This window comes from Ostrinia furnacalis, unplaced genomic scaffold (genome assembly GCF_004193835.3).
Source record: "Ostrinia furnacalis isolate ACB-3 unplaced genomic scaffold, ASM419383v2 OfSCF4915, whole genome shotgun sequence".
Taxonomy (NCBI): domain Eukaryota; kingdom Metazoa; phylum Arthropoda; class Insecta; order Lepidoptera; family Crambidae; genus Ostrinia; species Ostrinia furnacalis.
The window spans coordinates 183,986-210,883 of record NW_021135154.1 but is presented as its reverse complement, the minus strand read 5'-3'; the positions used below and the strand labels follow the sequence as shown (position 1 = coordinate 210,883).

The 26,898-nt window shown below is 36.8% G+C and overlaps 1 protein-coding gene across 1 annotated transcript; it reads left to right on the top strand.

Annotated features, from left to right (window-relative positions):
- The first annotated feature begins 22,728 nt into the window (after nucleotides 1-22,728).
- LOC114360266 (uridine 5'-monophosphate synthase-like) lies at nucleotides 22,729-26,177 on the top strand. Its single transcript, XM_028314886.1, has 5 exons — nucleotides 22,729-22,978; nucleotides 23,814-24,288; nucleotides 24,370-24,839; nucleotides 25,045-25,156; nucleotides 25,420-26,177. Exons 1-5 carry the CDS (start codon nucleotides 22,832-22,834, stop codon nucleotides 25,641-25,643), a joined length of 1,428 nt encoding a protein of 475 aa, XP_028170687.1. The 5' UTR covers nucleotides 22,729-22,831; the 3' UTR covers nucleotides 25,644-26,177.
- The last annotated feature ends 721 nt before the right edge of the window (nucleotides 26,178-26,898 follow it).

The window sequence follows — 26,898 nt, the reverse complement described above, 5'->3', positions numbered from 1 at the left end:
GAAAATAGTTTACATTTATAGGCTGGGTTTACATAGGCCCAGAAATTAGTTTATATTAGGCTGGGTATCACATATAGGCCCAGAAATTAGTTTTTATTAGGCTGGGTATTACTTATAGGCCCAGAGATTAACCACCCTAAGTGGGATTGTTGCATAATAGGTTTGTTGGATCCTAACTTAATTCGCTTTGAACCTACAATATCCCAGAAAACGTCTGCCCCCAAAAGTATATCGACAGTGGAGGGACAGTAAAATAGAGGATCTGCAAGCTCAAGANTAAAATTGGTCATATATGTGAACTTCCAACTCGTGTCATATAAATTCTAGTGAACAAAACATATACCGAATTTAGGTCATGAGAAACTTAAATAAATGCATTATTTGTTTCATAACTTACATTTAAATTATTATAATTAATTATTTAAAAACCAAGCATCAAAATATTATCCATAATATCCTTGAATCGGTAGTATCACGAAATAGGGGACACCCGAAAAATAATATGTACGCTATTTCGTGAGTCAATTAATCGCAATTTTAAAGAAATTCTATGTTTTCATATAACTTTTTTCTAAGCCAAATCAATTGTCAAGGAACACATGAAACCACTATTACAAGTTTTATTTAAATGGACGTTCCTTCGCCTTTTTATAAGCTTAAGAAGTTGAAGCGCTAACCTTACGGCAAGAGCAACCTTTGCAAGCCGCACGGCTGTTTTTGGCTCCCTGAGAGTTTGAAGCTACGTATTGCTCTCATTTTTGGCGCCACAATGTTGGTACTTGGTTTTTTAGATAGCTTAAATAATAGAGTTTTTGTAGTAATGAAGAATTTTTATAAATAATATTCCATTTGCTTATTATTTGAGCTAGAAAAAAAACTTACGAACTTACGTACTATCACGAACTAGTAGCCGTTTACCTTAAGGAGGCCCTGACCACCATATACTAGTGGGTTCTAGGTCTTGGGGTTCGACTCCTCGAGAGGCCAAATCAGCCGGATTGAGATCCGTAGGAACGTGTCGCCAAGTGTGACCGCTTGTGAGCTCGTTAATTTCTTGAATTCTGTTAGAAACAAAGGCTTTTAGTTATTTTTGAGGTGTTTTGATCCAACTTAATAAAATTGTAGAGTCAGTCCAAAATACTAGTTGTTTAAAATCCAATTTTAGAGATTTTATCAATTTAGAACATAGGCGAGCTCCCAAGAGGCCACCACAGAGCTCCAGTCGCGGAATAGTTGTAGGTTTGATAGTCGCGACTCGAGCCTTGGCGCATAATAAAATAACTTGACTGAAACATTAATATCTTTGTCAATTGAGCGCAGATAGATATTATGCCATAGGCATCCTGTGATGCGTCCACAAAACAATGCAACTCAATTGATATAGGTTCATTACAAACAACATGGCGAGGTATTAACCCAGATACTNGAGGCCAAATCAGCCGGATTGAGATCCGTAGGAACGTGTCGCCAAGTGTGACCGCTTGTGAGCTCGTTAATTTCTTGAATTCTGTTAGAAACAAAGGCCTTTAGTAATTTTTGAGGTGTTTTGATCCAACTTAATAAAATTGTAGAATCAGTCCAAAATACTACTTGTTTAAAATCCAATTTTAGAGATTTTATTAATTTAGAACATAGGCGAGCTCCCAAGAGGCCACCACAGAGCTCCAGTCGCGGAAGAGTTGTAGGTTTGATAGGCGCGACTCGAACCTTGGCGCATAATAACTTGACTGAAACATTGTTATTATTGTCAATTGAGCGCAGATAGATATAGGTGCCATAGGCATCTTGTGATGCGTCCACAAAACAATGCAACTCAATTGATATAGGTTCATTACAAACAACATGGCGAGGTATGTATAATGAAGATAGTTTATTTAGATTGTTGGCAATTATAGACCAATCTTTGGATAAGTTAGGCGGCACTGGATCATCCCAGTCCAATTTTAGGCTATAAAGTTTTTGTAGCATAATTTTGGCTTTAATAGTGCATGCAGATAATAGTCCCAGTGGGTCAAAGATTTTACATGTCATGCATAAAATAGAATAATCATAAATAGTTTAGTAATTGGAAAATTTGAATCGATATCAATTGAAATGCAATTAATCTAGTTTAGGAGACTAACTTACCCCTAAAAGTCTTGTCTTTTTGTTTAAAATTAGGTAACTTTTACTAAAAATCTGCCATTAGGCAATCTAGTCGTATTCTAAAGAAGTGACTTTCACATAATTTTTTCTCTATAGTAGGTGAAACCTTAGCGAAATGAAATTCATCAATTTCCCAAATAACCTTAGTGAATCATGTATTTCCTTAGTGAAATAACAATTATCATTAGAATTTGATTGTAGAATAGGCTGGGTATGACTTATAGGCCCAGAAATTAGTATAAATTAGGCTGGGTATTAAATAGGCCCAGAAAATAGTTTACATTTAGGCTGGGTTTACATAGGCCCAGAAAATAGTTTATATTAGGCTGGGTAGTAAATAGGCCCAGAAATTAGTTTATCTTAGGCTGGGTAGTATTTATAGGCCCAGAAATTAGTCTTTATTAGGCTGGGTATTACTGGGTAGGCCCAGAAATTAGCCACCCTAAGTGGGATTGTTGCAAAATAGGTTTGTTGGATCCTAACTTAATTCGCTTTGAACCTACAATATCCCAGAAAACATCTGCCCCAAAAAGTATATCGACAGTAGAGGGACAGTAAAATAGAGGATCTGCAAGCTCAAGATCGGTAGGCAAGTTAAGATGCTCAATATTGACATTCATAGATGGTAATTGTCCAGTTATCTCAGAGACAACTAAGCACTGCACCTGCTTCTTGAATGAACTAACTTTGGATTTTAGAGTTAACTTACAACGTTCTGTTATAGAAAACGCGACATTGTTGACCCCAGACACACTCATCGAGTTGATGTCCTCGGTAAGCAAACTTAATTTTTGTATGAATGCATCAGTCGNCCAACTTAATAAAATTGTAGAGTCAGTCCAAAATACTACTTGTTTAAAATCCAATTTTAGAGATTTTATCAATTTAGAACATAGGCGAGCTCCCAAGAGTCCACCACAGAGCTCCAGTCGCGGAATAGTTGTAGGTTTGATAGGCGCGACTCGAGCCTTGGCGCATAATAACTTGACTGAAACATTGTTATCTTTGTCAATTGAGCGCAGATAGATACAGGTGCCATAGGCATCCTGTGATGCGTCCACAAAACAATGCAACTCAATTGATATGGGTTCATTACAAACAACATGGCGAGGTATGTATAATGAAGATAGTTTATTTAGATTGTTGGCAATTATAGACCAATCTTTGGATAAGTTAGGCGGCACTGGATCATCCCAGTCCAATTTTAGGCTCCAAAGCTTTTGTAGCATAATTTTGGCTTTAATAGTGCATGCAGATAATAGTCCCAGTGGGTCAAAGATTTTACTTGTCATGCATAAAATGAAATAATCATAAAATAGTTTAGCAATTGGCAAATTTGAATCGATATCAATTGAAATGCAATTAATCTAGTTTAGGAGACTAACTTACCCCTAAAATATCTTGTCTTTGTTTAAAATTAGGTAACCTTTTTACTGAAAATCGGCCATTAGGCAATCTAGTAGTATTTTAAAAAATGTGACTTTCACATAATTTTTCCTCTATAGTAGGTGAAACCTTATCGGGGTGAAATTCATCAATTTCCCAAAATAACTTTAGTGAATCATGTATTCCCTTACTGAAATAACATTGAACATTAGAATTTGATTGTAGAATAGGCTGGGTATGACTTATAGGCCCAGAAATTAGTATAAATTAGGCTGGGTATTAAATAGGCCCAGAAAATAGTTTACATTTATAGGCTGGGTTTACATAGGCCCAGAAAATAGTTTACATTTATAGGCTGGGTTTACATAGGCCCAGAAAATAGTTTACATTTATAGGCTGGGTTTACATATAGGCCCAGAAATTAATCTTTATTAGGCTGGGTATTACTTATAGGCCCAGAAATTAGCCACCCTAAGTGGGATTGTTGTAAAATAGGTTTGTTGAATCCTAACTTAATTCGCTTTGAACCTACAATATCCCAGAAAATGTCTGCCCCCAAAAGTATATCGACAGTGGAGGGACAGTAAAATAGAGGATCTGCAAGCTCAAGATCGGTAGGCAAGTTAAGATGTTCAATATTGACATTCATAGATGGTAATAGTCCAGTTATCTCAGGCACAACTAAGCACTGCACCTGCTTCTTGAATGAACTAACTTTGGATTTTAGAGTTAACTTACAACGTTCTGTTATAGAAAACGCGACATTGTTGATCCCAGACACACTCATCGAGTTGATGTCCTCGGTAAGCAAACTTAATTTTTGTATAAATGCATCAGTCACAAAAGACGATTGGCTGCCCGTGTCAAGCAGAGCACGCGCTTGGTACAATTTGTTATTGGATTCAATCTCAACCATAGCAGTACATAGGAGGACTTGGCTAACTGAAACAGCTGAGAGAGATATAGGCAAGGAAGGAACAGTAATGTTATCGGCTTCCTTAATATTGGGTTTGTCAAAATGTAACAAAGTATTGTGCCTAGACTTGCACATACGACATGATCCTTTCAGTCTACACTGAGAAGAAATATGGCCTTTACGAAGGCAAATATTACATAACTTTAGTCGAGTAACTTCATTGAGTCTGTCATCAACAGATAACTTTTTGAAAGTTGGACATCGGTGAGTTGGATGAGATTGACTACAAATGACACATGTAGGGGTATAGGATGTGGCAATTGCATCACTATTGTCTTCCAATGACACTGAAAAAGACTTGGTTGTATTATTGTTAGACTTTTGAAAACTTTTAGTTTGATAGACGGGCTTCTCCACCTTATTTATAGAGGTAGTTTCTAAAATAGCAGCCCTATTTCGCAAAAATTGAAAGAAATTATCTAGTGTGGGCAAGCTTGGTAAGGTACTCTTATGCTCTTCCCACTTACAATTGGTAGAAGTATCTAATTTAGAAGATACTAAATATATTATCAAGGCATCCCAACTATCGGTGGGCAGACCCAAAGTATTGGTGGGCAGACCCAAAGTATTCAAAGATCTCAAATTTTTAGTGACATTATCAATTAAATAGCGTAATGCCTTATAAGACTCTTTGTTAATTAGCTCAATTGAAAACAATGACTTTAGGTGATTATTAATCAAAATATTTTTGTTGTTGTATCTCTCGCATAACAATTCCCAAGCAACAAGGTAATTTTTGGATGTAAATTCAATAGATTTTATAACAACAAGAGCACTTCCCTCTAGTGATGATCTGAGATAATGAAATTTGTTTATTGCCGGAATAGAATCATTGGAATTAATTAATGAATCAAAAGTGTCATGAAACTCTAGCCATTTTAGGTAATTTCCATCAAATGTAGGCAATTTTATAGTTGGCAACTTGATATTATTGAATTCTTGTGAGTGACTGCCGTTGGAAACACTACATGCATCACAAAACTTTGAATTGGAATTTGGAGTAGCAGACTCAATTATTTCTTGGAAGCTAGACAAGGCAGAGTACATGTCACTTTCTATTGATTCTCTCTCTTGTAATTGAATATCTAAATTGTCAGAATTGTTTTCTATTTGTGTTTGCAATTTATCGAAGGATGAAAATAGTTCTTGACATTTTTCTAACCGAATAGTGAGCTCCTTAAGTTTTGCACCTTTAAGGTCACTCGGGTTGATCAATTTAATAGTTTGCAAGTAGTTTTTAATTGAAGTTAGACGGCCTTTGATAGAACTACGTTGCCTATACAATTTAGTGAGGTCCAATTTGGCGGAACTCTCGTTATAGTCATCACTCTCAGACATATTGGCGCACAAACAATGAAATAAGCAAATAAAATGTGCAGGTCAAACTTGTATAGCGGTCCTTTGCGCAACTCGTGCGCGTCGCAGCCTCAGCCCGATGCCCCGAAGCTTTACAACTGCCCTGACGCCGCCCGCAGCAGAAGCGGAGATCGGCAGCTCAGAGGTTAGCACGCGTGATAGGCACCCCCACGTTGTAGGCCCGATTAGACTGAAACAGTTCGGCGTGTGGTGTTTAATGCGTGCAAAGCTAATAGCGAAGGCACAAACAGGAAGACAGTGAAGAGCGACAAGAAAAGAACCCACCTGTTGCTTGGAGAATTTGAAAATATACTTAGCGAGTTAACATGAAAACTTTGGATGAAACACTTTACGACACTCCATGCGCATTACAATCGTGCAATAGGTTATAGGTGCTTGGAATCTTGGATGGAGGCCTGGATTTGGGTTTAGCATCGGTTCTTCATCGGAATCATCGTTTTTCAGCAGTTTTCTTCGTGTTCGTGATGTCTACGGTCGCCAAAAACATGTTGGAGCTTAGGTTATAGTTTGTAGATTCTTGAAAATAGGGGCCTTTTCAATAAGAAGCCATTCTTCGGTGAACATTGGGGTTTACTTAGGTTTAAATAAACAATATTATAGGTACCTACATTACAAAAAAATAAAGCCTTTCTTGTTGGCGGTAAAAAAAATGGAAGCGACGCTTTCGTTGGCGGTCGTCGCATAGACAAAATTCTCTCGGCTCCATAGACCTCTTTCTATGGAGCATGCTTGATTATGATAGGGGGCGCTAGCGTCGCTGGTGGCGCTGATGTAGCAGCGCGAACAAAATGTGTAACTTTTTATGGCATAAATACACTAAAATCCAAAATAATCCCAGTCCTTAGGTGTAATAGCTAGCCAAAGTGCAGCAAATAGTATACAATTTTGACACGGGCATTTCCTTGCCAGTGCCTTCGAGTAGTTTAGGAGTACGCTTTAAAAATAAATAAATGTGTACCTATTATTAAGTATCATGTCTTGCTTTGAGCAGATCGAATTTTAATCCCATAATAGTAAAGTCGCAGTTCTTAGATGTAACATTTATTTTATTCATACCTAAGACAATAATTTAACAGAGTTAGCTAAGAAAACGACAAAAACTGTTACTACAAGTATATACCTACAATACAGTTATCAAAATGCCGGGTCTACCGACCTTTCGAACAAAATTGCGTCCATTTGAGCTGTAATTAACTGCAACGGTGAGAATCAGTTCACGATTCCCCAATCTAAATAATTCAATTTTGACGTGGCAACCCTACCGCCCACGCTTGTCTCAGCGTAAAGGGCCCTGCCCGGTATCGCGCGATCTTGAGAAGGGCCTGACAAGCTTGCTTCGCCCTGTCAAGTGTACCTTCTGTGTCAAACCTCAGGAAACGCTGTGGGCTTTGTTGTGGGAAATATTTGCCCACTAGAGCACACCTGAAAGTTTTGGTGGAGATATTTGATTGCATTTTAATGGAGATGTTTTGATTATGGTATGTCTTATTCAGTTTCTGCAACTGCTGTTATCATTAATTTATTTACGTGGTCTGGATATAATAGAAATTCGCAAGTTGCANACAAAAATTAAGGAATCACATTTCACAGGCAAAATAATAATCCAATCACTTATTTCCCGACATTAAAATATTGAAATTAATTGAAATCAAACGTCATTCACTCGAAAAAATAATACGTCAAAGACCAGTGTTCTCAGTTATTTACGTGGGAAAATTACCCGAAATATGGGAAATTAATAATAATTTTAGGACTTTTTAGTTATTTATTACGCATACTATGGAAATAAAATAATTTATCATAATAATTGTGTTTTAATGGGATATATTTTCATAGGCAAATTTGATCCTTCCCAAAAATGTGGAACTGCAAAATTCAAATTTTCTTACATTGATTGCAAGTCAGTGTCAGGTTGTATGTTAAAAAAATCTATCAGAGATATTAATAATATATTGATGATGCATAAGATTATGATTATAATGTACACAAGATTCGTAATTTGTAACTGCGTGAATCATTTTTGATCAACATTATGTACATACCCTGACACACTGACTTGCAAACAATGTAAGAAAATTTGAACATTGAAAATTTCGCGCCTACCTCAACGCATTCACCTTTCATCCTTTTAAAATGGCACGGAATAATTCTGTCTACATTTCCAAGTAACATCTGCCGATCTGTTTTTCTTAAAATAAATGGGTAAAATGTTTTGGCTAACATGGCATCCCTAAATTCACTCACACAATAGACAAACGCCAAAATTTTGCGTCACAGTTTTATTGTATAGATGACCCACGCTGAAATGTCCCACCAAACTCAATGACAGGGGGGCGCTACCATCGTTCAACTATATGATTTCCAACATGGCAAAAATCGGAACCAGCGATCCGGTATTGACGGTGGCGCCCCGCTGTCAATGTCATGCATAGGACAGTTCAGTATTTTGGAACTATAGCGCGAGTTCCGTCCGCCTTTTTTTATAGGTCCATGGAATGGACATTTTGCCTCAAAAATTCGCTCCTAAGGAAACATTTTATTTTTATTTAAAGTTCAGTTTACTATACTTGCTCTTAAGAAAACTGTGAGTGCCTACTACTATGAAGATTTATCAGAAGTTATCTTTCAGTTTTATCTCTTGTTTGGTTAACATCCTACTATTTAAAATAATGATATCTGTGATAAAAAATAATTATGAAATTATGGCCGCTAATAGCAGCGTTTTACATGAAATAAAACGCATATTATAATACTTACCTCACAGGAAGTTTTATATTGAGATAGCATTTCCGGTTCCTGTCGAATTTCTATGAATTTCCGTAGTTAATATCCGGTCCAGTGGCGACACCTGGTGGATGGGCGCTCACTTTTTGGTTTCTTTGGTTGAGCGCGCCAAAAATAATAACAGCGTTTTTTAAAAAAGAAAAACTTTAATCAATATCATAATACTCTACTACTCCCCAATGTCTAGACTGTAAAATACAGGTTGGAATTTGTAATGCCACCTGGAGGGAGAGTACTCTTAATATTGTAGATAGACATTTTTTCTCAAAGAAAACATTCCATAATTTTTGAAGAGAAATAGTACTGCACCATGGTACTGCATTCAAAGATTTCCAAAAATTTGCTTGCCCGGGCGGGATTCGAACAAACTAAAATCTGTTAAAAATTACACCCTGTATTTTATTGCATCGATCGTTAGGGTGTATAAGGATGAAATCTCTCTAACAAACTTGATAAGTCAAATGAAAGGAAAAACCATGAAATTTTAAATTATTATGTACAGGAAATTGTATGGTATGGTAAAAAAAAAACGAAAATCTTTGAATGCAGTTCTCTTTCTTTTCAAAAATAAAGGAATGTTTTCTTTCAGTAAAATGTTCTATCTACAGTATTAAGAGTACTCTTTCCCTCCAGACTTATTTGGCACGTCGATTAATAAATTTAGGCGTCAAGCACACTTATTAGATAAGTAGATCAACGTCTACAATATTATACTACTTATTCCTTTCATTATGCGTGCTGTGTTTGCCCATTTTATCAACCGACTTCAAAAAAGGAGGAGGTTCTCAATTCGACCCGTATGTTTTTTTTTTTTTCTATGTTTGTTACGCGATAACTCCGCCAATTATGAACCGATTTGAACAAATCTTTTTTCGGCGTATAGGTAATACCTCAAGGGTGGTCCCATTTAAATTTAATAATAGAAAAAACAACCCCCAAGGGTGGAAAATTGGGGATGAACTTGGTTTAAACAATATTATAAGTACATTACAGAAAATAAAGCCTTTCTTGTTGGCGGTAAAAAATGGAAGCGACGCTTTCGTTGGCGGTCGTCGCATAGACAAAAATTCTCTCGGCTCCATAGACCTCTTTCAATGGAGCATGCTTGATTACAATAGGGGGCGCTAGCGTCGCCGGTGGTGGCGCTGATGTAGCAGCGCGAACACTTAAGTTTAGAATAAGTAACCATACTTTANTTGTCTTTATATATTGTACAATTAGCAATTAAGTTAGAATTTAGTTACATATACCAACCTACATGTATTATTGTACAATTGTTAATATTTCGATACAATACAACTATAGTGTTTAATTAAATAAACCTTTTTACTTCACTAATTTGTTTTATTACCTTATTATTACGTAGATAATAATATAATAAGTACATAATTATATTAAATACTCTAATCGATAGGATTTAATCGTGTAATATTATTTGTATTAATATTTTTAATTACTTCACGTTTATAAAACTGTGTAGCTGATCCCCAATTTCCACGGGCCAAAATTTAGTCAAATGGGTGATTCTCTAACCAGCTTTTATAGTCCAATCAACGAAGCGTTTGTAACCCGAATAATTCTTCCGTCAATGAAACTTCGCACATGGTTAAAGTAGGTAGGTAATATAAAAGTAAAAAAGTATTTATTACTAAAAGTTGTCACATTGTACAATTTATTCTGTCGGTCTCTTCACTAAGCAGGAAAGCTTGTATCGCAGCATCGCAGTCTTTTATTTTGCGTTATAAGCGGACATCCATGTTCTATTAATTCAATCGTTAGCTAATACTATTGTATAAAATTGATGAAGGAACTAGTAGAAAGTTGTATTTGCCTAGTTTCGGAGAAATATTAGATTTTGTGATTTTATAAAAAAAAAATCAGTTTTAGAAGCATAATTATTTTCTAAAAAAATTACATAAAGTCAAAATTTTGTAAATAAATTGACCTATCACTATAACGTCTATCTTTATGCAAAAATAAATGGTTATTGCTGCAGTAATTTAGGAATTATTTATTAATTTATGATTTTCAGAAATCATTTTTTCCTCCGTTGTCATAGAAAATTGGCAGCTATTCTTACTTTATATTGATACATGATATAATTATTTAAAATACCTTAAAATATTACTTGCCTATCCCATAGGACTTCCTAAGGGCGTCGCACTGTGAACCAAAAGGCCAATCTAGCTGGACAAAATTATTTAAGGCTTGGAATAGGTACTAAACGCTTTAAAAATCTTACTTTGATATAATATGTTAAAAAAAATGAACAGAAAGCTTTTAATAATGATAAAACTAAAAACCAGCATAAGCTGACCCTCTTTATTAAACATTTTGTACGTGTATGGAGGTCTAGTTAAACTGGACTTTTTAGTTAAGGTAAATTATTGTTTTTTTTTACACTGGTGCTTGATATTTTAACATCTTTGCATTAGTTCTGTAAAAGTACTAAGGTATAATGCTAAACCTAAGCCTAAGTACTTACTTTTAAGATGGTTTTCTATACTGAAAATTACAAACCTGAAGACCTTGTTTGTTAGGTTAAACGCGCTAATTTCAGGAACTAAGCTACAGCCCGATTTGAAAGATTATTTTTGTATTGGAAAGCCCATTTATCAAGAAAGGCATTATTCTATATAACACCCTACAGCCAATAGGAGTGGAGCAGTAAAGAAAAATTTTGCAATATTATTCAAACTATTTTTACGCATACAAAGACGCGAGCACAGCTGGTTAATAAATAATGGAAATTAAATAAAACTATAACAAATAACAATACCTTGCCGGCCATTACCAAATCGTCAGTAGGTACTGCAGGACTCAATGATATTATATAAAAACAAAAGTTCTATAATATCATTGGCAGGACTTAAATAAATCGTCAACTCGTTGCGACTTCTTTTTGTTTTGAACGCGCCTTGGACGAAGTCAATCTTTGGGCGACCAGGACTTGAAGTACTAGATTGACTTTCTGAACATGACGTAGATGGATACAAAATACGTGTATCAATTTGAAGTTTTCACCATTCAGCCATTCAACACCAATCGGCCTTGTCACAAAATCGTCCCGAATTTTACCAAACTGAACCCATTTTTCGCCTAATTTTGAGCTAATCTGACTAAATTCTGTATAATGTTTCTTAAACAACACTCCATAACATCTTTTTAGTCTTATCTAGGTAATAAATAATCGAATAGTCCTAAAATTGTTTTGTTTTTGTGTGTTTTAACCATTCGTAATAAAACTCGCTTCGGGTCACCGCCACTAAGTTTTCTGCAAAAAAATCAAAGTTGTGCTTCAGTGTGCTGTCTACAACCTACTATTTTTTGAAGCTCACATATGTGGCTACTTCATATAAAAAATCCAGCCCGGGGACATGAGGGGACATGTAGTTCCTGGTCTCGCAAATACAGAAAAACGTGAAAAAATACGAATTTTCATTTTTTTAATTAATATACTTTAGGAATATTTTTTTGGTTTAATATGTAATACATACCTACCTTCAACTTCACGATCCATAACAAAAATTTTCACTATTGTATTAGAATTAATCAGGAGACACTGAATATCTGTTACGGTCAAAGTGATAAATGTGAAAATTATGAATAATCGCCGGTTATTATGAATAATTCCCGCATAATTTGGTAAAAGTGATTAATATGAGGTCATTTATGTGTGTATAAAACTAAATAGGCGGCTTAGGGGTGGCCCAAGGGCCACCCCCGCCGCACCTTAACCTATTTTTCACTTTAAATCAAAACATTATGTTATAGACATCATGGAAAAGTAATATTATGCAAGAAACATTCCAAACTCATTATGCCAAATTATATCAAAACGTTTAAAAGTTTGGCTGTACACGAGCACGTACACAAGATGTTGTTCTCTTTTATGATATTTGTTAGTACCTACTAAGGTTGAATTAATTAAATAATCACTGTTAAATGTGATTAATTTATCACTTTTACCGCGACTGTCGGTAATTATTCATAATAACCTCAAGAAAGTGAATATTTTGATCGTAAAATACTCACTTGTTCAAGTTCGTCTTAAAATTACTAAATTATCAGAGGATAGTTGCTAAAAATAATGACTGAATCGTTAGGTACCTCTGGTTATTAAGCTATCGTTTTTGCTAAACGAATGAAATAAAAAATTCACCTCTTTTTTGCCGATAAAAATAGGTCTAGTTTCATCTATTTTCATATGTAATGTACACTTTATCGTGACTCACACTGTATAATTATCAAACTCGAACAGATAAATTAATAATGGTAAAAGCAATGTATTTCAATAGTTATCTAACAAAGGCATTAAAACCGTATTGTTACGGACGGCATTTAAAAAACTAATCGGCCGTTTGGTGTAGTGGTTCGAAACGGACTACTATTCCGGAGGCAGCGGGTTCGATTCCCGCACAGTACAAACGTGTGTGCATAAACATATTTGTTTGTATTGGACTAGGTGTTTTCTATGTATAATAAGTATGTATTTACAAAAAAAAAGTATTTAAGTATGTTTATATCCGTTGTCTAGTACCCATAGTACAAGCTTTGCTTAGTTTGGGACTAGAAGCGCAGTGTAAAATGTCCAAGGATATTTATTTATTATTTATTTATTTTATAAATATTCAGTTGACAACCCTGTTACATATAAATTTTCTACTAGAAATTAAAATAATCTTCGAAGTCCTATGGGATAGGCAAGTAATATCATGCATCAATATAAAGTAAGAATAGCTGCCAATTTTCTAGGACAACGGAAGAAAAAATGTTTTCTGAAAATCATAAATTAATAAATAATTTGTAAATTACTGCAGCAATAACCATTTATTTTTGCATAAAGTGATCAATTTATTTACAAAATTTTGACTTCATGTATTTTTTTTTAGAAAATATGCTTCTAAAACTGATTTTTTTTATAAAATCACAAAATCTAATTTTTTTTTTTTTATGTGATAGGAGGCAAACGAGCAGACGGATCACAGTGAAGTCACAAGTGCGCTGCCAACCTTTCTATTTCTTCGAAACTAAGCAAATACAACTAGAGATGGGTAGTGACCCATCTGGTAAAAACCCATTTCACCCGATTGGGTTAAAACTGGGTGATTTGGGTAAAAAACCAGGTTTTTACCCATTATCACCCATTCTGGTGGGTGAAAACAAAAATAGCGTTTTTTTTAAAGTGAGAAGTGGTATTTGTTGCTAAGAGGGCGTTCTAGTGTTTCGTAATGCAATCTGTGGGAGAGGAGGTCTTGAAAAACGTTACAATGCGTTACAGTGGCGGAATGGCGGTTCGATTTCAAGTTTTTAAGCAGAAGTACTTTGTAGTTGGTGTTGTTATTTGTAACTTTATACCGTAATGTCATCAAAGAGAGAGTTTGGCATCTTTGGCACCCTCCCTCCATGTCCTTGCCATGATCACAAATTATTGTGTTCCTACTAAATTTCTTCTAATAAAATCGGTTCAACGATTCTTGAAATAACACCATTTTATAAAATAATTGGTCACATCATCATAACGTGATCAATTTTACGATTTGGCCACGATATAAATGCATATTAGTGTTAAATTTGACTCATTACTTATTAATCAATAAAATTAAATGAGAAAAATTCAATAAAAATAAAGAAAAGATACCAATTGAAATAATTATAAAATTATTTGTTTTCACCCGGTGTAAACACCCACGGGTGGAATGAAACGGGTTTTTATTGGGTTTTTACCCTCATGTGGGTTTTTACCCGGGTGGAAACCCATCTCTAAATACAACTACTAGTTCCTTCATCAATTTATACATAATAGTAATATCTAACGATTGAATTAATAAAACATGGATGTCCGCTTCTAAGGCAAAATAAAACACTGCGCATCGGTCTCGCCTTATAAATGGGTTCTATCCTTAGATTAATTCTATCACAGATAATATTAGAGGTTATTTTAGGCACCAGGCACCTTTTCTAATACTAATACGGTACGGTCAGGATACATACCGAAATATACCTAGGTAATGCAGGAAAGTACGAGTAAAGCACGAGATTGGTGTGGTGAACACCAAAAATGTAAGGTGCCGCGTCATGGTAAGTATTGAAGTAAGTGTAATATTATGTAATAGTAGGTAATAGGAATTTTGTAATACCACCTGTAGGGAAAGTTCTTTATACTGTACATATAAAATGTTACTCAAAGAAAACATTCCTTTATTTTTGAAAAGAAATAAAACTGCATTCAAATTAAAGTACCTATTTACTTAGCCGTTACTTACACAATATAGTTTTTGTTGCCATAAACCCAACAGGCCTATCCATTATGCGAAAAGACCACAAAAACAACGGACCGAAAAGGTCAGAAATGGAAAGATTTCAAAGAGTTGACTATTTCCGTGAAATCGTGTTCTTTTTGTCTTTCATGTGGTATTATTGCAGGTTCTTTTGGTGCATATTTTGGGCGGAGTTTAACATTAGAGTAAGTTTAGAACCTTTTCCTACAATAAACTGCACTTTTTGCTGCACCGAGGGTGGTACTTTTGTACGGCACCCCATGGATAGGGTTCCACTCCGTCTGTTTTTTGTATGAGGCGCTATTGTTGTAATAATACAAAGACGACTGGCCTGCCTGGGTTCCTTGCGGCAGTTTAGGGAACGCGAGATAAAACTTGAAACAAACTGTTACTTGCTCTTGGAGATTTTTGAGACTTATACTTTTTATAATAGTAATAAGGGAATATTTTGCCATGATAAACGCCTAAACCATAATGATGGTGCGCGATCTTGCCTAGAACAGCGGGTTCGATTTCCATGCAGATTAAAATTGAGAAGATGATGACTGAGACGAAATATTGAAAGAAACACTTTATGTTTGTTACAACACAAGTTTTAAACTTTGTAACAATAGTAACAAGTACAATGTAGAAGTTTGCATAAATTAATGTACTTACTTAATACTCGTATACTTTTAAGTAAGTAGGTAAGTATTGAATGTGTTGTTTCAATTTCATTGATTAGGTAAGGAAAATTAATCTCTAGCTGAATAGGAATCCTACACCTAAGATAAATCTACCTACTTTTCATGCTATGTAGTTTGAGTTATCGTGTTGCATTATAATAATAAATTGCTGCTTTAAAAATGCACTTGAAATCTATTCGGTTCTATATTTACCTACAACTAATGTAGTTAAGATAGGTGTGTAGAGGTAAAATAGGAAGCTCAATTGTTGCCGTTTAATCACTATACCTACAATTTATGATCGAAAATAGAGAACCTATTACTTAGTTAAGAGGGATAAAACTTAAATGGATACGTCCACATCCCTGCAAAAAACTATCAATAACACGTCTCCTTATCGTCGATCATCGATGCACGGGGGTTGCTTTTAAAAGATGGTAGACAGAAAACAAAGTGAATTTAATTGCTATAGTTTAATGATATTATAACTCAATTTTGTCGGCATCAGCATCACTCCGAAAAAAATAATTAATATTGACGGTGTTATTTCCTTCTATGATCTGAGCTAGGTGTTATTGCTATAATGTAGGTATGTATGTTACGGTTAATGTGATAAATTGAAAATTATGAATAATCGCCGGTTATTATGAATAATTACCGACAGGCTTGGTAAAAGTGATAAATTAATAACATTTATCAGTGATTTATTTAATAATGCACATAAAAGAGAACACCCGGCTCGTGTAATGCGCCGGTGTACAGCCACACATTTTGAACGTTTTGATATCACATAACTATTAATTTTGGCATAATGACTTTGGACTGTTTCTTGCGTAACATTACTTTGCCACTCCATTTTCTTCCATAAACTTTGAATTTTTAATAAATTTCAATATCTAATTACTACGTGTGATATATCATTGGAAAGAAGAGAAGGTAGAGATATTTTTAAGATAATTGGCAATCCCTTATCACCATTAGTTTTTTTTTTAATATAATTCGAACTTGATTTTTTTATCGTGGTTTGTAGTTACTTTTGTTGAACTTTGGCGGCTCGCAAATAGTTATTCATTCCTTATCTGGATCTGAAATTTATTTTGACTAAAGGTTTATTCGATATTAGTATCAAATAAAAAAATCGGTTAAATTATGCGAGAAAAAAAAATTAAGCAGTTTTTAGGTCAAATTTCGGAAAAATGAAAAAAGTATAAAAATTGACATCTCCTAAACTATAAAACTTTAGTCATAGAAAAAAAGCGCGGGAAACGTCGGGCGGTGTAGACGTCATTCTACGGTTTTATTAATTTTTGTTATAATTAATAGCTAAATAGGATCAGTAAAGTAGTGTAGTGTATTTGTTTTAAGTGTATTATTGTATTTATTTTATAATTTGTGTACTTTTTCATCGGGCAACTGGTAAGTTGTTCTTTTCTTAATTGGTCCGATGGACGTCTCTGATGATCCTGGGGGAGGCATCCCCCAGGCTTCTAACTTTGTAACTATCTCGTCTGATAATGTAAACTTGGTAAGCGAAAGCTCTTTTGTGGATACGGACGGTTCTGAATGCAATGTTAGTAGCAAACGAAAACGAACTCATGCTCCCCGAAAACTGTGTAAACATTGCAATAAAAAAAGGAGGCACCATAATAAACAAGGCGTGATAAATGAAAACGATTGTCAATGCGAAAGTTCATCGGACAAGTCACTTCTAAATTCTAAATCCGCTTTGGATTCTACTTTGAATATCAACCCTTCAGTACCAAATTCAGCTAGTGTTTCTGAAGAGAATCTTTTACGACAACCTGTTGGTAGGCAGTCATATCTAGCGTCGGATTTGTCACCATACATAATACACGTGCAAAGAGAGATAACTTCTCCCAATGATAATGTTAATGTACACCCTGTGTCATTTGGCCATTTTTTAAAAAAGAATTCAATCCATAATGTTATTAATGGAAGCCTGAAAAAAATTGGTAGGAATAGATTGTCTGTATCTTTCTCAACTCATGAAGCTGCCAATGCATTTTTGACTAACAAGTTATTAACTCTAAATAAGTACAAAGCGTTCATCCCGGTTACTAATGTTACTCGTATGGGGGTTGTCCGAGGGGTACCCTTAGATTGGTCCGATGAGGAAATCATTGAGAACATGTCTGTTCCAATTGGATGTGGGAACATTCTGAAAGTTAGGCGTTTAAAAAGGAAAAATGTGAACAATGGTAAATCAGAATTTGTACCAATTGAAACTGTAGTTGTTACCTTTGACGGACAAGTTTTACCCAAAAGAATATTTATGTGCTTCACTTCTTTACCGGTGGAGTTGTACATATTCCCCACCATTCAATGCTTTCAGTGCTGCAGGTACGGTCATATCAAAAGTCAATGTAGGTCGACTCCTCGTTGCTTCAGGTGCGGTCAAAGTCATTCCGGGGATAACTGTTCTGTTCATGAAGATGACCTTGTGTGCGCGGCGTAGCCAGCGGGGTTCCGCAGGGTTCGGTGCTCGGTCCACCTAACCTAGGCTTCAACTGGCTCCTCCGGGGCGTCCTTCTCGCGGGCATGAGTGTCATATGCTATGCGGATGACACTCTGGTCACTGCCCGGGGGAAGACATTTGGGAACACGGCACGGCTGGCGTCGGCGGGCGGCACATTAGTCGGTCGCAGAATACGACGCCTCGGCCTGAAAGTTGCGCTGGAGAAGACTGAGGCCCTCTTCTTACCGGGGCCTCGCCAGCGCACCCCTCCCAACGCCCACATTGTGGTTAAGGACGTTAGGATTGACGGCAAAGGTCAGATGAAATATCTGGGCCTCACGCTTGACGGGAGGTAGCATTTTAGCCCACACTTCAACGGGCTAGCGCCGCGCCTCCTCAAGGCAGCTGGTGCACTGAGTTGGCCTCTCCCGAATTCGGAAAGGCCAAACGAGGTGTCGCCGACTGTATGCCGGCGTTCTGAGGAGCATGGTGCTGTATGGCGCCCCAATCTGGGCGGACGCACTCAACAAGAAGGAGAATGCTGCCCTTCTGCGCAGGCCCCAGCTAGCCATAACGCAGAAAGTCGGAAGGACCTACCGCACGCTGTGGCGTGCGTCCTCGCTGTTACTCCTCCTTGGGAGCTAGAAGCTGGGGTCTTGTCTGTCATCTGTCATCTATCACTGGATGGCTGACCAGAAGGCGCGTGGAAAGCGCCCGGCCCCGGAGCGGCGCGGCGCCGTCAGGCAGGAAGAGCGCGAGATCATGATCGACCGCTGGAAGGAAGACATGACTCGCGCGCAGTTTGGCTGCCGCACTCTGGTCCTGTTCTGGACCAATGGTTGGAACGACCGCACGGGTTCCTCACGTTCCGTCTGGCGCAGGTGCTGACCGGGCATGGCTGCTTCGGTTCGTACCTGCATAGGATCGGGCGAGAGGAATCCCCGCTGTACCACAAATGCGGCGCGGCGGATGACACGGTGCAGCACACCCTCGCGGTCTGCACAGGCTGGGAGGAGCAGCGCCGTGTCCTCACTGCGGTCGTGGGCCGGGATCGTTCGCTTCCGAGCCTGGTCAACGCCATACTGGGAAGTGAAGGATGATGGATGGTGGTAGCCTTCTTTTGCGAAGACATCATCCTTCAGAAGGAGGCAGCGGAGCGCGAGCGGGAGAATGATCCTCTCGCCTCATCGCTCCGCAGGCGGAGAAGGGGGTGGAGAAGGCGGTTGTACGACCGTTCTACTCAGCCCCCAGTTGGTCACCTCTGTCTGACGGGAACGGCTTGGGGTTTGGGGCCATTCCCGTCGGACCCACACAAGGGGGGCGTGTAGGGTCCGCCGTGTAGGCGAGATGTCGCCGGTGGTGTCGCGGAAGTCTAAGTCACCGACACTCGCGACACCCCCACTTGGGCGATGACGGAACGCCGCGGAGATTTTAGTGGGTATACCCCGTCCTTTTCAGGACGGAGCAGTGCCCTTCTCAGGGTGCCGGGAGGCCCACACACCACCCTGTCCCCTGGCAGTAGTGACGGTGCGCAAAGCATTTCCTCCGCGACAAAAAAAAGGGGGCCCGAAACGAGCTGTGCCTAGGGGCCCCGAGATGGTTAATCCGGCCCTGTATATAACGGACTAAGATTTTGTATAGCGAATTGAGTAATACTGGAATTATTATAAAATTGTTTTGAGTAGTATGTGTGTGCGGGTGTTACGAGTTGTATTTTGTAAGTTGTATGTGTAGTGTATTGTTTAGTTGAGTACGAGTGAGTGTAGAAGTGGTTAGTAAATGTGCAAGTGAAATGAGCGCCGTAAAAAGAGATAGGTACATGTAGGACCATAACTAAGCAAAGAATACATACAGAATAAGGCCCGTCTAGTCACTTATCAGAGGTAAAGTTTAGCTTCTTAATGTCGTCCTCAAAAAAAAAAAAAAAAAAAAAAAAAAACTTTAGTCATAGAAAGTAAGGTTCAATAATAGCAAATGACCTCCTCTATACGCGTATTAGCTATGGCGGGTTCAGTTTCAGTCACCCTGTAGGTACCTATGTGTTGAATTTTTTGGAATTGGAAAAAAGGACCGAGTTTGAAGCGTTCATGAGCAGACATTGTAGTTGAATATTCAAGTTCTGAATTTGATTATTGATGAATAATAAACCCTACTAGCTCGATTGATGGTTTCATTTCATTTATTTAGGTAAACCAGATTAACCTACTAACATTATACCTAAATGCGAAAGTTTGTGTGGATGTCTGGATGTTTGTTACTCTTTCACGCAAAAACTACCGAACGCATTTTGTTGAAACTTTACAGTATTATTGTTTATAACCCAGATTAACATTAGGCAATGATATTATAGAACTTTTGTTTTTAATAATATACGTAATTGACATTAGCTAGGCTATAATTTATGACGATTTGTGACAAGCTAAATTCCACGCGGGTGAAGCCGCGGGCAAAAGCTAGTCTATAATAACTATAATCTTTTTTCGTTAATTTATGAAAATATCAAATTAGCCCGTAATCCTGAATCCTGATACATAAAGTTAGCCTATTAATTTAACACCCAGGTGGGTAGGTAGTGACTGTAGGTACTCAGTGTTGCACTATGCCAGGATTTTTATGTTCCTGTAGGCCTAAGATGCGCGCCGTGATAACTTTTATCGACGTCAGGATGTATGGACAAAATCGATAAAATGGCGTGATAACCGCTTATCGCGGCGCGCATCTTAGGCCTACTGGTCGGGCTATAAATATTTATTTGGGTTTAGAATTGCCTAAATCTTAAATTCCAGGGGTTTTATTTCTCACCTTATTTTCAATGAATTTCGACTTATAGCCTGACCAGGAACATAAAAACCCTGGCATAGAGGCGCGTCAATTGAATTTGATAGTGCAACACTGAGTACAGTCGTACCAGTGTTAAATTAATAGGCCAACTTTATGTATCCGGATTCAGGATAAATTAACGAAAAAATATTATTATAGGTAACCTGGTTTAAATAAATTAAATGAAACCATCAATCTAGCTAGTAGGATTTATTTTATTATTCATCAATAATCAAATTCAGAACTTGAATATTCAACTGCAATGTCTGCTCATGAACGCTTCAAACTCGGTACTTCTTTCTCAATTCCATAAAATTCAACACTTAGAAAGTGACAAAAAAATTTAAAATAGGTAGTTGAAACAAACCACAGCTAATTTTCATAGTGGACTGTACTATAGATGACCCACGCTGAACTGTCCCACCAAACTCAATGACAGGGGGGCGCTACCATCGTTCAACTATATGGTTTCCAACATGGCAAAAATCGGAACCAGCGATCCGGTATGACGGTGGCGCCCCACTGTCAATGTCATCGATAGGACAGTTCAGTATTTTGGAACTATATACGATAAACATGTCAGTCAATTTGACAACCTTTGTCGGAAACATTATTCAATGAAAATATTGTCCGAACCCTTAGTATTTCTCTTCGACAAATACTTTAACACATTGTGAACCACTTTTCTTTCACTATAAAAAGATTTTAGCAATTTAATTCACAAAATCAACTGCGCACATTTAAAATAAAGTTTGTTTCTTAGATTAATAAAATCTAAGATTTGTTTACACTTTGACAGCAATAGACTGACATCAACTGACATGCAAGGTGACATGTCAATGAAGTTTTCAGTTACTGTTGCCATTAAAAGAAAGGACATCATCCATTTTGGTCCAAAATCAAAAGTGCCGGCCAAAAAATAAAAGTGCTGTATTCTGATAGAATACGTCCGCCTTAGCATTTATTACTATGGCACCAATGCTGTAGCACCACTGTGCATCGTGGTATTTGAGTTCTAAAAATATATGAAACGACTGACTTTGATCTCAAATACTACGACGCATAGTGGTGCTACAGCTTTGGTGTCATAGTAACAAATGCTAAGGCGGACGTATTCTGTCAGAATACAGCACTTTTTTTTTATTGGCCGACATTTTTGATTTTGAACAAAAAATGTATGAATCGTTGATGAATTTTAGATCTCAAATACTCGACGCACAGTGGTGCTACAGCTTTGGTGCCATAGTAACAAATGCTAAGGCGGACGTATTCTGTCAGAATACAGCACTTTTTTTTTATTGGCCGACACTTTTGATTTTAAACAAAAAATGTATGAATAGTCGATGACTTTTAGATCTCAAATACTCGACGCACAGTGGAGCTACGGCTTTGGTACCATAGTAACAAATGCTAAGGCAGACGTACTCTGTCAGAATACAGCACTTGTTTTTGTTGGCCGGCACTTTTGATTTTGGACCAAAAATATATGAAACGTGGATGATGTCCTTAGTACCATTAGTTTTCCGCAACATGGCGAGGGTTTTTATGTTCCTGGTCGGGCTAGGTAAATGCTTTATAGGGCTTTACGAAGTAAATGTATGGAAAAAGAAGCGGTATTACAATACTTACTTTATCGTTAAGAATATAAAGTCTATATTCGTGTGGAAGAGGGCATTGCGTTTATACGGGTGATAGTAGTGGGAAACTTGGCCAATCACAGGCGACGTAGATGGCGCTGTAGGTCCGACGCGACTTGACGCGAGCCGGCCGACGACCCTAAACCACGGGCCAAAGCTATAAATAGCTTGATCTGACATCTGTCATCACATTTGATCACATTCATTCATTTGCTTAGTGCGTCTCACGTGGGTTTTGTTATTATTTAAAAATTCGTAGTTTGTTCTAAAATAACCTTATTATAATGAGTGAAGAATTGAAACTTGAGTCCCTGGCTGTACAGCTTTTTGAAATAAATGCCGTGAAGTTTGGCGAATACAAATCTAAAAGTGGAATAACTACACCGGTTTATTTGGATTTAAGGGTTATAGTTAGTTATCCTGATGTGATGGTAAGTTGTTTTGATTAATTTAGAATTACTAGCATAGAGTTATACAGGGTGTCCCGTAATGTAACGTCAAGCCGTAACTGGGTGTTGTTGAGGCAAGTTGTGCTGGTTATCAGAAAAATATAAAAAAAAATCTATGTGGCATATTTTCAAAATAATAGACATTTAAAAAAAATCTAAAAATTCTACTCCAGGTGACGGTCCTTTTACTCGTGTTGCCACAAATCTTCACTTTTTCCAAATTTTTTTTTGTTATGTAACTCCTTAGATAATCTAAGTGTAACNTATTTTTAACCAAGGTAGATAAAGTTAAAAACGGGATTATTTCCAATAAACAAAAATTGTCGACAATTACAGCAAGATTTTACAAAGTGTTATACCATTTTGGAATCCTTACTAAATGCGCCAAATTATGACGTCACTTGCCATACTCGCGTAGTACAATTTTTTTTCAGTACAGTCAGTTTAAACTAGGCAAAATTTTTATTTTGAAATTTTTTTTAGGAATAATGTATTTTTTTCATCCAAGCTGGAGCAGCTGGTTTTGTAATTTTGATAACAGTTTAGAGAAGCATTATTCAGGGTTACATAACAAAAAAAAAATTTGGAAAAAGTGAAGATTTGTGGCAACACGAGTAAAAGGACCGTAAAGTCACCTGGAGTAGAATTTTTAGATTTTTTTTAAATGCCTATTATTTTGAAAATATGCCACATAGATTTTTTTTATATTTTTCTGATAACCAGCACAACTTGCCTCAACACCCAGTTCCGGCTTGACGTTACATTACGGGACACCCTGTATGTGTAGGAGTGATAATTACTGTATTGTTTATTTCAGCAAATAATATCTCGCCTAATAAGAGATCATGCCCTAGAAGGCAGTAAATGTGATCATTTGTGTGGTGTACCTTACACAGCTTTGCCGATAGCCACATTGCTGAGTGTAGAGGCCAAGATACCTATGCTGATGAGGCGTAAGGAGGCCAAAGCTTATGGTACAAAGAAAATGATTGAAGGTCATTACAAAGCGGGCCAGAAGTGCCTCATTATTGAAGATGTAGTGACATCAGGCTCCAGCGTGCTGGAAACTGTAAAAGACCTTCGTAGAGAAGGCTTGGTAGCCCAAGAAGCTATTATCATCCTGGACCGAGAACAAGGTGGACGGGAGAACCTTGCTGCAAATGATGTATCTGTAAAATCATTATTCACGATGACAAATTTAATTAATATATTGCTGAAGAATAAAAAGATTGACAACAATATGGCTCTTAAGGTTCTAGATTATCTTCGAAATACAAAAGCACCAACTTCAGGTACTTCATTATTTTTTCTGTTCATAATATTTATATTATTTATTGTAAAGTAATGACATTATTATCTGAACATTTTTACAGAGAAACCTGAAGACCGCACACAACTCACATTTGAGAAAAGGGCAGAATTAGCAACCAATGAAATTGCTAAGCAGCTGTTTGATGTTATGGCAACAAAGAAAACCAATCTTTGTGTGTCTGTTGACTTAACTACAACCACATGTATATTGGATTTGTTGGAAAAAGTTGGTGAACATGTGTGCTTAGTGAAGACACATGCTGATATTATTGAAGACTTCAGTACGGACTTCATAACCAGGCTTAAAAGTTTGGCAAAAAGATTCAACTTTCTTATATTGGAAGATAGAAAGTACGCAGATATTGGAAATACTGTATCTTTGCAGTATGCAAAAGGATTGCATAAAGTTTCAGAGTGGGCTGATTGTGTAACCGCACATTCTTTGCCTGGAGAGGGAATTCTTAAAGCCATCAATGGGGCAACCAACGGTGTCAGAAAAGGAGTATTTTTATTGGCAGAGATGAGTAGTGAGGTAAGTTTTCAATTGAACCATAATTATTATTCAATTTACTCCAATCAGCATATTTTGATTTGTTTCATACAATGCATTAACATTAGGCATTAGCATTAGCAATAAGATCTGTTTTTGCAATGTAATATAATTTTTAAAATGTAATGTAATTTTTTAACGGAAAAGTCAAGTAAAAACTAATAAATAAAAACAATTCTCATAACAGGGAAATCTTATCACACCAGAGTACACAGATAAAACAGTCAGTATGGCTTCAAATTTTCCAAGTTTGATTTGTGGATTTGTGTCTCAGAACAAAAACACTTTCAATCAACCAGGTAAGTTCAAAATATTTTATTTGTCAGTATTAATAAAAAAACTATTTTAAAAAATCCACTGTGTCTACATAGGTACTTTAGCACTATGAAAGCATTTTATTTCACCACTAACTCTCTCAGTGTTAATTAATATTTTTTGAACAAAATTGTGAATGAATGAAAAATGTTTCTTTGGTAGGTACCATTGCAATTAACAACAAAAATGCCTTAACCAATTTTTTTAAGCAAACAGTTATTGTATCAAGCCTCTTCTCACATTCCAGGTCTAATACAATTGACTCCAGGAGTGCAGCTGGAAAGCACCAAAGACGATCTGGGCCAGGTGTACAACACTCCAGAGAAGGTAATGCTGGAGAAAGGCGCAGACGTCGTGGTTGTGGGCCGAGGCATTCTGTCTGCAAAGAACCCCGCTGCTGAGGCACTGGTCTATAAAGAGGCTCTATGGAAGAACTACCTCAAGAGAGTGTCTGGAAAAATGGAATTATGAAAAGAGTATAACATTTTAAACTTTCGCGTTCCATTTCAACTAAAATAGTAAGACAGGGGTCTTAACGCGACGTTTATTAATGAGTTACATTATGTACTCACGGCTTGACGTTTCGGCTGCGATGTTGTGCCGTGGTCACAAGCAGATGGCCCACACAGAATACCTCGGCTCACAACCACGACGTCTGCGCCTTTCTCCAGCATTACTCTTTCACGCTAAAACTACCGAACGGATTTCGACGAAACTTTACAATATTATTGTTTATAACCCAGAATAACATATAGGCTATAATTTATAACGATATGTGACAAACCAAATTTCAATAAATAAATAAGTCGTGAGAAATATGTACAAAAAAGCGCCATTTATAAACATTGCTTTTGACGTTCGTAAATATTCACGCGGACGACGAAGCCGTGCAACGCCATCTACATCTATCAAGCGCTGTGTACCATTGCATTGGTTAAAACGGGGTCCACGCGTACGAAGTCGCGGGCGGCCGCTAGTTTAAATTAATGATATCTGTGATAAAAAACATACATATAAGATAGTACCAAGTACCTACATAATAATATTTTGTTGAATGTTTACATGGTTTTTTTTTAATCTAATTATACACGGTGTTAGGTAAATGGGTATATGAGCCGACACTAGTCCATGTTAACATGGTCATATAAATGGTATACGTATAGGTATAGGTACATACTATGTTCAAGTTTTTGCAATTTTCTTTTGATTTAAGTGTTCAACGTTCATACCTATCAATTGTTATATTTTTTACAAAAAGTATTTTTGAAGTTGTTTTTTCATATTTTATGTGGGTAGGTATTTAATAACTATTCTATTTGGATGTAAGGAAGGAGATATTCTTTAACAGAGATGTAATGTAAACGTTAATGTAATACTTTGAGACGTTTATTGTTCTATTTGTAGTACGTAAGTGTAATAAAAGATGTATTGAAAATAACTCCTTTCATTTTTTTAAGGACCATGCTTTGTGTACCTATAGTCTGATTTGTGTATGTAAGTACAGGGCCGCGATTGCGCTAAATATTTTCTCAACTACAACGCGACTAGACGAACGAAAATCACAAATTCGTATCGCGATGTCGCTTTGACAGCTAAGAGTTCAAACGAAAACAAAACGCAACTGCTTCTTTGTGTAAAAGCTAAAAGAAAGCTACTTTTTCTTGTTGTAGTTTGACACCATACCCCTATAATTTTATTCGAAACCACAACTTTTTTAAAAAAAACC

Bases quoted from the DNA above. Each gene is read 5' to 3' on its own strand.
- LOC114360266 (XM_028314886.1), top strand. From the start codon at position 22,832: ATGAGTGAAGAATTGAAACTTGAGTCCCTGGCTGTACAGCTTTTTGAA. The intron at 24,289-24,369 runs GTACTTCATTAT...ACATTTTTACAG, and splicing joins TACAAAAGCACCAACTTCAG to AGAAACCTGAAGACCGCACA. The intron at 25,157-25,419 runs GTAAGTTCAAAA...CTCACATTCCAG, and splicing joins AAACACTTTCAATCAACCAG to GTCTAATACAATTGACTCCA.